Genomic DNA, 16,067 nt, shown 5'->3' on the forward strand with positions numbered 1-16,067 from the left:
AAACTGGAAGAGGTTGAAATGGGGACACTAGGTGATCCCAGGGAGTTTGAGGGGTTTACAATTTTCTACTTGTTGGCTTAATACTGATAAATAATAGTTTTCTGCAATTGTGGAACTATTATTTCTGGGGCGAGGGGGATAGCTATTCTCCAGGTGTCCACAAATATTTGCAAAGCGTCACCCGGAAATAAAAGGTTGAAAGAAATGATGCAGGAAATCTGTTCAAACGACTGTGCTGTTTTCTTCTCCATTTGCTCATTTAACATCTCCACTTACTACTGATCCAATTGCTGAAAGGGCCCAACATACCTGACAAAACTCCCTGATAAAGTAATGGGTCTTAATAGTAGAGGAGAAAAAAAAAATTAAAATTCCACCAGCAAGGCTGTTCTAAACTAAGTCAGGATAAATGAGTCATTTTCAGGTTGGCAAACAGTAACAAAAGGAGTGTCACCTGTGCTGGGGCCTCCAGTTTTATTAATTTTATTAATGACTTGGATGGATACCAAGTATACTGTAGCCAAATTTGCTGATAATACAAGGGTAGGGAGGAAAGCAAGCTGTGGGAAGAAGAGTCTGCAAAAAAAGGATATAGATCGGCTAAGCAAGTGTGCAAAAAATTGGCAGATAGAGTATAATGTGGGAACTTTTGAGATTGTCCACTTTGGTGGAAGAAGGTAAAGCAGGATATTATTTAAGAGAGAGACTACAGGATGCTGCTGTGCAGAGGCATCTGAGTATCCTTGTACATGAATCAAAAAAAGATGGCATGCAGGTCCAGCAAATGATTAGGAAGGCAAATGGAAAGTTGGTGTTTATTGCAAGGGGATGGAGTATACAAGTAGGGAGGTCTTGCTATACTGTACAGGTCATTTGTGAGACCACACCTAGAATAGTGCGTAGAGGGATGTACTTACAGTGGAGGCAATTCAGAGAATGATCATCAGTCTAATTCCTGGGATGAAGGGTTTTTCTTATGAGGAAAGGTTGAGCAGGTTGGGCCTATACTCATTGGAGTTTGCGAGATGATCTTATTGAAAGATGTAAAATCTTGAGGGTGCTTGACAGGGTAGGTGCCTAGAGGATATTACTCCCTTGTGGAGGAATCTAGAACTAGGGGGCAGTTTCAAAATAAGGGGCCTCCCATTTAAGACAGAGACAAGGGGGAATTTCTTATTTCGAGGGACATTAATCTTTGAAATTCTCTAACCCAGAAAGCAGCGGAGGCTGGGTCATTGAATATATTCAAGGCTGAGTTAGGCAGATTTTTGATCTACAAGGTGATGGTGGGACAGGCAGGAAAGCAGAGTCAAGGCCATAATCAGATCAGTCATGATCGTATTGAAAGGTTGAGCAGGCTCGAGGGGCCAAATGGCCTATTCCTGCTATTTCTTACATTAAAGCAGAATGCAGACAGAATCCGATCAAGGCTCTATATAAAATAAAACTTTCTCTCCCTTTGTATCCCAGCCACCTTGACAAAGGCCAGCATTCCATTAGCCTTTTGGCGCCTGTCCATTAGCCTTTAGTGGTGATGTGTACATGAGCATCCAAATCTCTGCTCCTCCTCTAGAAGTTACTCAAATTTGTTTTTTCTTGGATGTAAAGTGAAAAACCTCAATTTTCCACAATGATGTAGCTCCCATGTCATAGTTTAGCCGACTCACTTTTTCTGTATGCCCCACTAACGTCTGGCTCCCATCAACTTGGTATCATTTTCAAACTTGGATATATAACTCTCTATTCTTTCATCCAAGTCATTGATCAATATGGCAAAAAGCTGCAGCCACAGTACATATCACAAATGGGTTGTCACATCCCAACCGAGCACATTAATCTCGTGCGGTACCTTATGGAAGCCCAGATGACAACAATAGACTCTTATCCACCATGCTGTGGCATAACCCTATAGTCCCCTTACCATTTTAAAAAACTTGTTCTAAAGTTATGATGACACTTACAGAAAGCACAAGCAGACAGGTAGAAAAAAAACTGGTTTATTTTTTAAAAAATGGGAACAATCACAGCTCAATAATTAAAGCATTCAAACACAAATCTTCAACTACAAGTGAAAGTGGAGGCACTTAATTTAAAACTGATGCTCATGCAGTCAACCTTTCAGGCTCACATAGAATTGCATTACTTTCCTGTCCAACAACCAAAACTTGTTTTTGGAAAGAGGAACACTTACATTTACATTTATTTGGTGGTTTAAACCAGTGAGTGGTAATGTAACAAACAGCAACAATTGCCCAAATCCACCTGAATATGGTCAATACAAGTAGATTCTAAAAGAAACCCATTGGAGAGAATGAGTTTCCATGCTGAACTGACTTTGTACTGAGACACACTTAATTGTGGGTCATTCTCCCTTTAAGTGAACCAAGAGTTTTAAATCACAATTTTCTTGCACTGAAAACATTATGGATGAGGTACAAACTTAAAACAGAGTCAAAAGATACTATTAACTTCTAAGAAATTCCCAATTGATTAAAAAAAAGTGTACTCCACATGGGCCTCGTTGGAATACTTCACTCCTGCCCCCCAACCCCTCCCCCTCCCCCCTGCCCCTGGATAACTTAAAATGCCTTCTGCTGAAAGGCCTCAACTGTGGCCCCACATAAACTGCCCTTGATTCTCAATGCTGAAGCAGGATGTGACTTGACCAAGCTTGGTTGCCAGTACCTGCATCCGGAAGAGGTGTGCCAGGAGTCAAAGCACATCAAGTCTTAAAAGTGAGTATGTGACACAGATAAAAGTCTTCCCTCTGCCAGTTTCTCCAACTAGGAGGCTGGGCACTCTGCAGCAAGCTGCTTAGCAAGTTAAACATTATATCAGACAAAGGATTAAGAGGTGAAAAAAAATGTATCCTGAAGTATTTAAGGCCAGTATGTTTAACTTTAACTTGCATTTAAAAAATAATTCTAATGAATAAACTGCACCTCTACCAAATCCTTCAAGCAAGTGAAAGCACAACAAAGAAACCATAGCTGTCAAGCAGGCCGTTTCAGGAAACACAAGCAGTTTGCTTAGAGAGAGAGAGAGCCAGCCCACACTGGGTTACCCCTGCAACTTGGGAGTGGTGGTTAGTTCCACACTGCTGAATTTGGTTAATTTCTTTAACTCTGGTTAAAAGATGGCAATTATTCCCACCTACTTTTGGGGCTGTGCTTTTGCAGCATACCTAGCAATACAACAGATTAATACAACACTGCATCCTCTCTCAAAAAAAAAGGTGCTGACTCACGCTGTGCAAGGGTCATAAGGACTGAAAAAAAAAAACACACATGCCCAAAGTTCATCCCTCTTGTACTCTAACTCATCTAGAACAGCATCCAGCTGCAACTGGAGTGTCCTGAGCATTTTTCAACTAACCGTTTGCCTGGTAGAACACTCCACTTGAACTGATCTCCCAACAACAGTATTATATTTAAGTGACCATTATTTAGATGGAGGCCAAGACATCAAGTCTTGGAATGCTACTTGACCACTATGATTTGGTGAAATAAGTCACAAAGAGTTTGATTCTTATCCCACTCAACCACACACACACACACTTCCAGCAGGCATTACTGCATAGCAATTAGAAGCAGGAATACTAGCTGTTTCTCACCCCCCCCAGCCCCCTCCCCAGTTATGTCCCATGGAGTCCTGCCATCTAAGGTCAGTTAATTCAGCACAGACTGGAGACCAATCTTGGACTTTGTCTTTGCGGCTCTGCACAGCAGTGTGGTTAGCCAACAGGGCATGAGGGAGCCATCAAATATTTCCGTAAATACACAAGTCATACCACTCTCAATGAGAATAGCTTATTGCAAGTAACAAAAAAGTGTTTATGGAATACGTTCAAGCTAAACAATCAGGAAGTGTGTTGAAGGACCTGCATGAAGGACAGATATCTAGCAGCTCTCATCTCAAACACTGCTTTAGTGTGACTCACAAATAGGCTTCAAGATTACTCAAACATGAAACCTGAGGTAAAAATTAAATGCCCAATCTCCTGTCAGTGAATCAATTGTTATGAGGCAAAGCAAGAAGTAATTATTTGCATCCAGTACAAAAGATTTTGCAGCTACAGAAGTGAAGTTATGACCATTAAATGTGAAATACAAAGGATTTTGCAGCTACAGAAGTGAAGTTATGACCATTAAATGTGAAATACAAAGGATTTTGCAGCTACAGAAGTGAAGTTATGACCATTAACTGACTCACTGAACAATTAAATCCCTAGTCGCTAAACTCACAACCAGCTAACTCCCCCAATTCTTTTAAAGGCTGCAAATAAAATCAACGGATTGGTAAGCATTACTTGTTCCTGCCCAGAAATAGATCAGTGGCGTTGTTGCTATGGAAAGTTCTGGTGTTGGTTCCATTGCCAGAAATACGTTACTTCAATTCCAAACTCACTTTGCTGGGAGAGACAGAAAATATGCTAGCTACTAAACAAAAAAATAATTGAACTCGCGTGTAACCATCGCCCTCCTCCACATGCTGCCTGATTTGTGCCATCAAATACGATACTCCACACTGTGAAACAGCAATGTTAAACATCCTACGCAAGACTGTTCCAGTGTCTCCACATTCAGTTGGAATGTGAAAGATTCCTTGGGATCACCTCTTCTTAAAGCCATACTTTTTCCTTTCGTAGAACAGGTCAGTTTTTGAACTGCCAAGATTGACAATTTTTGGACATCCATCTCTCTAGGAGGCAAAAAAAAGAGGGTAAGTAGTGCCACAACAAAAAAAAATCACCACTACATTTACTTCAGCATTCAGGCAATCGACTTATCAAATAAGCACATGTGGAGCAGAAGTTTCCAGGTTTGATCCAGTCTGTCTTGCATCAGTTGGCTGATCGGATTGTGATCTCCCTACACTACTTTCCTGCCCCCTTAACCTTTGACTCCCTTGTCAATCAAAAATCTGTCAACTCAACCCCTTGAATATATTCAATAACTCCCTGCCTCCACTGTTCTCTGGGGAAGAAAATTCCACAGGCTAATGGCTGAGAAAATATTTCTCACCTCCTCTTAAATATTATTTTTAAGTCTGTATCCCTTAGTTCTAGACTCCCCCACAAGGGGGGCCCACCCTGCCAAATCTCCTCAGGATCATCTTGTTTCAATAAGATCATCTCCCATTCTTCTAAATTCCAATGAGTATAGGCCCAGCCTGCTCAGCCTTTTCTCTTAACTAACAATTTCTTCTGGAAAGTGGGCGAGGATGGAGGAGGACTAGCAGCTGATGTTCTCTGGCTACATGCTCAGGAAGGATTTCCCAATGGGCAAGGCACCTGAGGGTAGCTGGTGCCTTCTAACTACCTTTGCATGCGTCAACTCCCTCAGAGAAAGGGGGAGAAAACTTTCAAAGTTTCAAAAGGTAAGCGATGTAAAAGATTCTTAAGCTCAAAACTTTGTCTGCCTGAAATTTCCCTTCAACTAATTAGATGCTAGAATTGTGTCTATTGTCTGTTGTAGCATTTCTGATTGGTTGTCACATTCTACCAAAACCATCTTTTGTTTGTATAGTTCTACTCATCCTGGTCGCTGGTGAACAAGTAGATCATACTTTTTGATCGTTACACTGCCTTAGCATCAGAAAATTCCCTTCAAACTTACATCTTTTTCCTGGATAGTGCACTCCTTGCAGTAATAGGCATCAGATACACCAGGGCCACCACAGATCACGCACCGCCCCTGATAGGACCCATAGTTACACTCGTCACAGATACGGACTAGCGTGCATGGCCTGACATAGGAGTCGCAGATCACACATTTACCATCACCTAAAAAGGGAAGGCAATCAAAAAGAAACAGAACAAACATGAACTTGTGTAGGACATTTTCAGGACATTTCAAAGTGCTTTACAATGAAGAAATTGCTTTTGAAGTGCAATCATTATGTAGGTAAACATGGCAGTCCATTTACACACAGCAAGGTTGTACAAACAGCAAATGAGATAAATGATCAGCTTGCCAGTTTTAGTGATGTTGGCTGAGGGGTAAACATTAGCGAGGAAACCAGAACTATCCATTCTTCTTTGAATAGTACATCATAAGATGACGGACTAGCATACTAACAGTAGAGTTCAGGATGAGTTTGAGTTTATCGAGGGTGATAGATGGGAGGCTGGCCAAGGGAGCATTGGAGGCGAGAGTTTTAGCAGCAGATGGCTGTGGCTGGGTCAGAGGGGTGCAATCTTCATAACTTCCTCCAGTCTTCAACACTGGTTTCATGCATCCACTCAATCACTTTGCCCCATCAACGGCTATGCCTCCAGCTGTCTAGGCCACCCCCAAGGTCAATAAGTGCTGGCCTTGCCAATGATGTCATATCCATGATGAAAAAAAAACACTCTCTGGGATTCTCTCCTAAACCTCTGTCCCTTCACTTCCCCCGTTCCTCCTTGAAGATCTTTCGTAAAATCAATGCTTTTTGATCAAACATTTAGTCACCCCAGCCCTGATATTTCCTTCTTTGGATTGGTGGCAACTTTTGTCTTATTAGGCTTCTGTGAAGAGCCTTGGGATATTTTCCTACATCAAAGGGAGATATATGAATGCTGGTTGGTGTAGACTATATACTCAAGTCATGCAGCAGGGGCTTGAATCAAAGGCCCTTTGACCCAGGTGAATACTATCTGTGAGCTGAGCTTACTCTATAATTAAGGATCTAATTCTGAAAGTGAAATTAGAAATTAAGATGGGAAACAGTGGATTAGGTAGCATAAAAGCAAAATACTGTAGCTGCTGGAAATCCGAAATAAAATCAGAAAATGCTGGGAAAACTCAGCACGCCTGGCAGCATCTGCTGAGGGAGAAACAGAGTTAATGTTTCATGTCTGTATGACTCTTCTTCAGAGCTCGAAACATTAACTCTGTTTTGCTCTCCACAGATGCTGCCAGACCTGCTGAGTTTTTCCAGCATTTTCTGGAAAACAAAGTTCTCTCCGATACCAGCATTTTCTGGATTAGGTGACATACCTGGATGGATTTTTCTTAGCCGGTTCCTATTACGCTAGACCAGTGCTGTCAAATACATTGGTCACTGTTAGATGGGCTAATTGCCTTTCTGATTAGCAAAAAAAAAAACACAATTGCCACAGCCGGTTGGCATGTGCTCTCAATATTCATATATGTACAAGTATGTGCGTAAACTTCAAGCCTTTTGTGCATTTGTGGGCAAAATGGTAGGACAAAGGGAAAAAAAGAGTGCAAGTGTTTTTGATCATTGTGATTGCTTCACCCCTTTGGTTACTGTGGTGGATATTGCTTAAGTGTACTGCTTAAGTAAATGTACAAGTATATTTACTCGTATTGTGTGTTTTGATGTGCATGCTTTCTACTAAAATTAGTATCATCAGAGCCAACCCTGTGACTAGTTAGAGATTCCCGTTGAACAACACTGCACTAGACTATTTACAAAGCACCTACAGAACACAAACAGGCTATTTGATCGGTGGTGTTCCATGTACTACGTGAACCTTCTCCTACCTCTCTTCATCTAACCTCATCAACACATCCTTCTGTCATTTTCTCCAACATGTTTATCTAGCTTCCCTTTGAATGCATCTATTCCATTCACCCTCAACCCTTCCTTGTGGCAGCGAGTTCCACATTTCCACCACTCTCTGGGTAAAGGAGTTTCTCCTGAATTTCCTTTTGGATTGATTAACAACTATTTTATATTCATGGCCTCTAACTCCGGTCTCACCTGCAAATTGAAACATCTTGTCTAATTCTACAATATCAAGCCCTTTCATAAATCCTGATGACTTCCAACAAGTAATCCCTCAGTTTTCTCTTACCCAGGGCAGGAAATCCACCATTTCACTTACAAACACAGGATGAGCACAAAATGGTGAACATTCTGAATGATTACTTCCTACAAATATTCAATGGGGAATGTATGAGCAACTTCTGCTCTTGTCAGATAGAGAGAGTATAATTATCGACTTTGACAGGCTTAAAAGGGGCTCAAAGCAAATAAATCTGCAAGGATAGACCGTATATATGCCAGGGCAAGAAATCGTGAGCATGGCCGCCATATACTGAAAAATTCTGGGAAGGAATCACTGGACACTGGGAAGGAAACAGGCAAATGAGGTCCCCATGTTCAAAAAGGCAAACAAAACAAAAACAGGCAACAAAATTAGGAACAAAATCAGAAAAAGCTGGAAAGAAATCCGGTTGGTCAACATCTGTGCAGAGCACAGATATGTAGCACCTGTCAAGACTGGAAAAAAAATGACATAACAGCATTTAAAAAGGAATAGAACCAAGGGAAAGTAGGGTGGGATGGGGAGAAGAGGAGAAAATCACAGTTTTCCACAAATTATTTGTAAATGGATTAAAAGAAACCAAGAGATGGCCAAGATGATTTTTTACATCAGATGATAAAGAAGCAATCCCCTCCTATTTCTTTTTTCCTCCTGTATTGCACTTATTAAAACTTACTTCTTTGACCAAGATTTTGGCCATCTGCCCCAATATCTCCTTATGTGGTTCCTGGGACATTTTACTGCATATTGGTGCTATATAAATAGAAGTTGTTATTCAGAAACAAATAATGGGTGAATAGCTGAGGCAGCAAGAGGTATGTCTGGTCTCAGTGAACACTGCAGGATGTAGCAGGACAGGGTGGGGTCCAATAATCCACATAGAAAAGTAGCATGAAGGGCACAGACTCCTCTGCAAAAAGGTGTTCTGGCAAAGGGTCCCCAATCCAAGTGTTAACCCACGCTGTTCCCCAGTTTCAATCCAAGTCACCCACATCCCATACCAAACAACATGGATGCTATAATTAAGGTCTAAAGTTATTAAATGTCAATGGTTGACATCAATGTCAAGGTTGGAGGGCCATTGTGGAAAGAGAAGGTGATGTTTCTTAAGTGTTGAACAGTGTAGAACGCCAAAGGCCAAGGTCAGAGTGTGAAACGAACAGGGAATTGAAATGGTGAGCAATCGGGAGCTCAGGTCACACTTACAGACAGAATATAGAGTCATTCAACAAAGGGGTCAAATTTCTACCGAAGAAGATGGCTGTGCTGAACACCTGTGTTGTATTGATTGACACTTTCAAATTTCCCATATTGACCTCCCCATCTTTGGTCGTCTAATTAGTTAAATGGAATGTGTACTATACATTAAAGGTGTAGAGACCCAAGATAAATCTGGGAGGAAATAAGAAATTGGCTTAAAGGTAGAAAACAGTTACTGATTATGTTGGATGGGGAATAGAGTCTAGTTGCAGGAACACTATCATTTCTAATTTACTTCAACAACATGGATTCAGAATACATAGTAAAATTCACTTTTGATATCAATCAAGCAGGAGAAATGGAATCAGCTCAAACTATTTTGGTTAAAATATGCTCATGGACAGTAAATAGCGAACGATATTTAATGTATACAAATGGTCTACATGGTGAGGAACAGTGGGTGACCTAAATGCCCTCTAAAATGCCCTAGCAAGCCTCTCATTTGTGTCAAACTGCTAATATGTCAACAAAAAGGAATGAAACCGGACAGACCACCTGGCATCAACCTAGGCGCCAGAAACGACAACTGCAAACCCAGCCCTGTTGATCCTGCAAACTTCCTGACTAACATCTGGGAGCTTGTGCCAAAATTGGGACAGCTGTCTCACAGACAAGTCAAGCAACAGCCTGACATGGTCATTCTCACGGAATCATATCTTACAGATAATGTCCCAGAGACCACCATCCCCAGGTAGGTCCTGTCCTGTCCTGTCACACCAGCAGGACAGGCCCAGCAAAGTGGCTGCATAGTAGTATACATTTGCCCTGGAAGTCCTCAACATCGATTCTGGACCCCATGAAGTCTCCCGGCATCATACCACACTCCCACCTCAGCTGATGAATCAGTGCTCCTCCATGTTGAGCACCACTTGGAGGAAGCACTGAAGGTGGCAAGGGCACAGAATGTACTTTGGGTGGGGGCTTCAACGTCCATTACCAAGAATGGGTCAGTAGCACCACCACAGACCAAGCTGGCTGAGCCTCAAAGGGCATAGCTGCTAGACTGGGTCTGGAGCATGTGGTGAAGAAACCAAGAGAGAGAAACATACTTGACCTCATCCTCACCAACCTGCCTGCTGCAGATGGATCTGTCCACGACAGTTTCGGTGGAGTAACCACCGCAGTCCTTGCGGATGTCTCGCCTTTATATTGAGGATACCCTCCAATGTATTATGTGGCACTACCATCGTGCTAAATGGGATAGGTTTCGAACAGATCTAGCTGGGCATCCATGAGGTGCTGTGGGCCATCAGCAGCAGCAGAATTGTACTCAACCACAATCTGTAATCTCATGGCCTGGCATATTCCCCACTCTACCATTACCATCAAGCCAGGGGATCAACCCTGGCTCAATGAAGAGTACAGGAGGGCATGCCAGGAGCAGCACCTGGCATACCTAAAAATGAGTTGTCACCTGGTGAAAGTACAACACAGGTCTACTTGCATGCCAAACAGCATAAGCAGGAAGTGACAAAGCCAAGCTATTCCACAATTAACAGATCAGATCTAAGCTCTGCAGTCCTGCAACATCATGTTGTGAATGGTGGTGGACAATTAAACAGCTCACTGAAGGACAAGGCTCCACAAATATCCCCATCCTCAATGATGGAAGAGCCCAGCAGATCAGTGCAAAAGATAAGGCTGAAGCAAGAATCCTTAGTCAGAAGTGCCGAGTGGATGATCCAGCTCGGCCTCCTCCGGAGATCCCCAGTATCACAGATGCCAGTCTTCAGCCAATTTGATTCACTCCAATTGATATCAAGAAGCGGCTGGAGGCACTGGCTGTGGCAAAGGCTATGAGCCCTGATAATATTCCGGCAACGGTACTGACAACTTGTGCTCCAGAGCTTGTCACACCCCTAGCCAAGCTGTTCCAGTACAGCTACAACACTAGCGTCTACCCGATAATGTGGAAAATTGCCTAAGTATGTCTTCTACACAAAAAGCAGTACAAATCCAACCTGCCCAATTACCGCATCATTGGTCGACTCACCATGGTGAGTAAAGTGATGGAAGGGGTCATCAACAGTGCTATCAAGTGACACTTGCTCAACAATAACTTGCTCACTGACATTCACTTTGGGTTCCACCAGGGTCACTCAGCTTCTGACCTCATCACAGCCTTGGTGCAAACGTGGATAAAAGAGCTGAATTCCAGGAGGTGAGGAGAGAGTGACTGCCCTTGACATCAATGCAGCATTTGACCAAGTTTGGCATCAAGGAGCCCTAGCAAAACTGGAGTCAACAGGAATCAGGGGGAAATCTTTGCTTTGGTTGGAGTCATATCTTGCACAATGGAAGATGGCCATGGTTGTTGGAGGTCACCCATCTCAGCTCCATGACATCATTGCAGGAGTTCCTTGGGGTAGTGTCCTCAGCCCAACCATCTTCAGCTGCTTCATTAATGATCTTCCTACCATCGTAAGGTCAGAAGTGGGGATTTCGCTGATGATTGCACAATGTTCTGCACCATTCGCGACTCCTCAGATACTGAAACAGTCCATGTCCAAATGCAGCAAGACCTGGACCATATCCAGGCTTGGGCCGACAAGTGGCAAGTAACATTCGTGTCACACAAGTGCCAGGCAATGACCATTGACCCTTGACATTCAATGGCATTACCATTGCTGAACCCCCACTATCAACATCTTGGGGTGGTGGTGGTGGTTACCATTGAACAGAAACTGAACTGGGCTAGCTGTATAAATACTGTGGCTATAAGAGCAGGTCAGAGGCTAGGAATCTTATGGCGAGTAACTCACCTCCTGACTCCCCAAAGCCTGTCCAACATCTACAAGGAACAAGTTGGGAGTTTGATGGAATACTCCCTCCTTGCCTGGATGAGTGCAGCTCCAACAACACTCAAGAAGCTCAACACCACTGAGGACAAAGCAGCCACTTGATTGGCACCCCATCCACAAACATTCACTCCCTCCACCACCGACAAATAATGGCAGCAATGTGTACCTGCAAGATGCACAATGGAAACTCAACAAGGATCCTTAAGCAGCACCTTCTAAACCCATGACCGCTACCATCTAGAAGGACACGGGCAGTAGACACAAGGGGACACCAGCATTTGGAAGTTCCCCTTTAAGCCACTCATCATCCTGACTTGGAAATATATCACTGTTCCTTCACTGTCGCTGGGCCAATATCCTGTAACTCCCTCCCTAACAGCATTGTGGGTGTACCTACACCACATGGAGTGCAGCGGTTCAAGACGGCAGCTCACCACCACCTTCTCCAGGGCAATTAGGGATGGACAACAAATGCTGGCCTAGCTAGTGATGCCCACATTCCGTAAATGAATTTTTACAAATGCTTAAAGAGTTGAGCAGAAATTTGAAGGAAACTTAGAAGCAGAATTGAGTGCGGTGTTCAGTTTTGGCTGCTAAGAAAAATGCAATTAGGACATGTCCAGTGGCCTCTGCAGAGACCAGGGGAAATTCAGCCATGGATGGAATAGAAAGGGGAGGAAACATGCATTCAGCTATTCCTGAGTTAACTGTGTCTCCACTGCAGGACTCTAGGACATTTACTCTCCCTTAAATAACATTACAGAATAATGTTAATTGAACAATGGGCAACTGAACATTTCAGATCTAGTTTCACAAAGGCAGCATGGCAACTTTAGGAGGAGAGGATGTGGTAAATAAAGGGGAACAAAAGATCTGAATATTCCTTATTCACACAAACACCCTTCTGGCACACTCAACTGCACTCAACCTACTGTGATTAGTGTCGCAAATTAATAACTCTCCTGCTCCATATTCGGCATTTAGTAATCCAGAAAACATCCTAGAGAGGCTTCAGGCTTTTCTTGCAATGTTTTAAGACTGACTGTGCCTCTGCCACTATCTTTTCTCACGACAAGAAAATTGAGATTATTGCAAATCATGCCTCTATACTCTCTGGAATTGTGACTGGAAACATCAACTCAGTAACTAGGGAGGTATATTTACTAGCAAGCCTTATGAAATTTAAAAGGCTGCTAATATTAGTACGTTTGTCCCACCCACACTAGAAATGGGAACACAACAGTTTTAATAACAAGAGGGAGATAGTGGCATAGTGGTAATGTCATTGGACTGGTAATCCAGAGGCCTGGGCTAATGCTTTGAAGACAATGGTTCAAATCCCAACATGGCAGCTGGTGGAACTTAAATTAAGTTAATAATCAATAGTGTCTATATATTCTACAGATCCATATAATCTAACAATCTATAATCTCAGTAATGGTGATGATGAAACCATTGTCGATTGTCATAAAAACCCAACTGGTTCACTCATGTCTTTCAGGGAAGGAAATCTGCCATTCTCACCCAGTCTGGCCTATGTGACTCCAGACCCACAGCAATGTAGTTGACTCTTAACTGCCCTCTGAATTGGCCCAGCAAGCCACTGAGTTCAAGGGCAATTAGGGATGGGCAACAGATGCTGGCCTTGCCAACATCCCATGAAAGAATTAAAATGAAATAAACAGGAATGGAGGAAACACTTAGCAGATCAGTCAGCATTTATTAGATGAGTTAATGTTTCAGTGTTCATTAGTGCCAAGGGTCTAACATCCAAAAATGTTAACTCATCGGCTTATTCCACAAATGCTAACTGACCTGCTGAGTATTTCCAGCCTTTTCTGTCTTTGAGAGGTTTGCAACATCTACAGCTTTTAAAAGGTTTTTGTTTAGGTTGATTCTAACAGTCAAACTTTAAACTCAGATTTTTCAATTTTAAACAATTTCAACAAAATGTTGGCGGACGTTCAATCCCCCATCCGGAGTACATTCTGCATCCTTGCCACCCTCAGTGCTTCCTCCAAGTGGTGCTCAACATGGAGGAGCACTGATTCATCAGCTGAGGGGGAGGGTGGTAATGTGGTAATCAGCAGGTAGTTATGGAAACCGTTTACTCTCTTTCAGTAACTCCAACCCATTCAGGCAAGTCCAAAACGAGTCCTAGGTAGCAGCTAACTTTCCTTAAACTTACTTTTTTCTCCTAAATTCCAAAAGTGCAATTCTAAAACAGTTTTCTTTCCTAGGGTTCAAAGAATGATAACAGCACAAGGGGCCATTTGGTCCATCATGTTTGGTCTTAGCTCTTTGACAATTAACCCTACTCTTTCCCTGTAACATTTTCAAAATGTACAGCCAATTCATCTTTGCTAATTACTATTGAAGCTGCTTCCACCAGCATTTCAGGCACTCTGTTCCAGATTGTAACGGCTTGCTACCAATTCAAATCAAACTAAACACTGGTAAAGTCAAGATTTACTCCACCCACCAACTCTTAATTTCTCAGGACCTTCACACCAATAGAACTCTTCGCAACTTACATTCATTCTTTCCTCTCCAATCTCAGCTTTTCAAACCCAGTCTCCAACTCCCTTAATCACTTCTTGTACTTCATATACTCTACAAGCTTGGTTTAAGGGCCTCGCTCCTCCATTTAAATTTAAAAAAAATCTATCATTCTCAGTACAGCATGCAAGCTGGGTGTGACTGACATTTGAGGAATCAGAACCAGCTCATCAGATTTATATTCCAGTCTCCAACCTGCCTGACTGGGCCATTAGTTACTGGGCTTCTGCCTCAGGCTGTTTACAAGCTGCAAATATGTAAGAGCTGGCATGAGAAAAGAATAGAAAGGACTCATATTTACAAAGCATACTTTATCTTTGGGATGTCCTGAATTTCTTCACAGCTAATGAATAGTCAATGCTATGTAGGCAAACGGAGTCTATTTCCATTCAGCAAGATCCTGTAAATGGCAATGAAATAAAATGACCAGCTAATGTATTTTAATTGTGTTGCGTGAGGGATGAACATTGGGCAGAATAATGAGAACTCTCTACTTCTCTTTCAATAGTGGCATGGGATATTTTATTTTGGCCCAAAAGTGCAGATGGGACCTTGGTTTAACATATCTTAATGACAGTACCTCTGACAACATAGCACTCTCTCAATGTTGCACTGAAGAGTCAGCCTTGATTATGCATGAAAGTTCTGCACTGGGGCCTGAACCCACAACTTTCCAACAAAAAGCCATCAATGAACATGGAGCAGGAGGATGCAGGTTTGTGCTGGTAACTGTCTAAATGGTGAAATCCCAGTCTCAATTGTGTTACCAGGATAACACTGCCTGCAGGATGGAGATACTGAGATCAGGTTAGGTTCAAACACTTGAGGTCTTGGAGTAGATCAATTGATCGTCTCCTTTTCTAGAGAATAAAGGGAAAGTTGATTATAAACAGATTAGCGGAGGTTAAACATTGCGCTAATAGTTTCTCAATGTTTTTTTTAAATCAGCCAGACAGTGTTTTGGAAAACTTTCATCGAATTAAAAAAAGATCAAACATTAGCCCTTCGCCGAAAGAGGAGTGGAATTTTCCATTTCTGCATTCCAAGGATTTCCACAGACTTTCCATCACCATTATTGCTATAAAAACATAATACTTAAGAACTCACAGCTCATCCTGCTTGCTTGCTTTTTCAAATGAAAAACGAAGAGCCAATTCTTTTGAAGTGACATTTCCCCAATCCTGGACTATTTTAAATGAATGTTAACTCCAAGATCAGATAACCTTGTACAAGCCCTTGTTGGAATGCTGTGCTAGCAAAGTGGTTTGCTCCAGAGGTATCAACCTGCATTTTCTTCTCGTCATGAGAGTCATGAAACTTGCTCTCTTAACAGTTTTTGTCTTTACATTTTTACCTGCCTCATCCCGCACCTCCTTCAGATATTCAGACATTCTCCACCCATGACTCTTTCATTTCTTCCTTTGTTGACACTTATGGTCTCACACTAAGATCACTTCTCCCACTTGACTATCTCCTGTTATCACAAAAACTTTTTATTTGTATTTCATTGCACTTGCGTAAGGGTGCATGTACCTGCGCGTTATGAACATATGCTTTTTCCATTTTTTCTGTTCACTTATTAATTGTTGTGCATCTACTATATCCTCTAATATTGATGAAGAGTCCACAATGCATACGTTAGCAGCATCTACAGAAAGAACAGATGA

General features: G+C 42.2%; 1 protein-coding gene across 1 annotated transcript in view; it reads right to left on the minus strand.

Moving 5' to 3' along the window:
- Positions 1–2,565: 2,565 nt before the first annotated feature.
- The window catches only part of phf5a (PHD finger protein 5A), a 35,246-nt gene continuing 21,744 nt past the window's right edge, over positions 2,566–16,067 (minus strand). The window contains exons 3-4 of the mRNA XM_041178140.1: positions 5,619–5,785; positions 2,566–4,701 (exon numbers count right to left, since the gene is read on the minus strand). Of these exons, the coding sequence (XP_041034074.1) occupies positions 4,612–4,701; positions 5,619–5,785 (257 nt within the window). The 3' untranslated portion in view covers positions 2,566–4,611. The remainder of the gene's footprint in view (positions 4,702–5,618; positions 5,786–16,067) is intronic.

The sequence above is a fragment of the Carcharodon carcharias genome, chromosome 31, assembly GCF_017639515.1.
Source record: "Carcharodon carcharias isolate sCarCar2 chromosome 31, sCarCar2.pri, whole genome shotgun sequence".
NCBI classification, from domain to species: Eukaryota; Metazoa; Chordata; class Chondrichthyes; order Lamniformes; family Lamnidae; genus Carcharodon; species Carcharodon carcharias.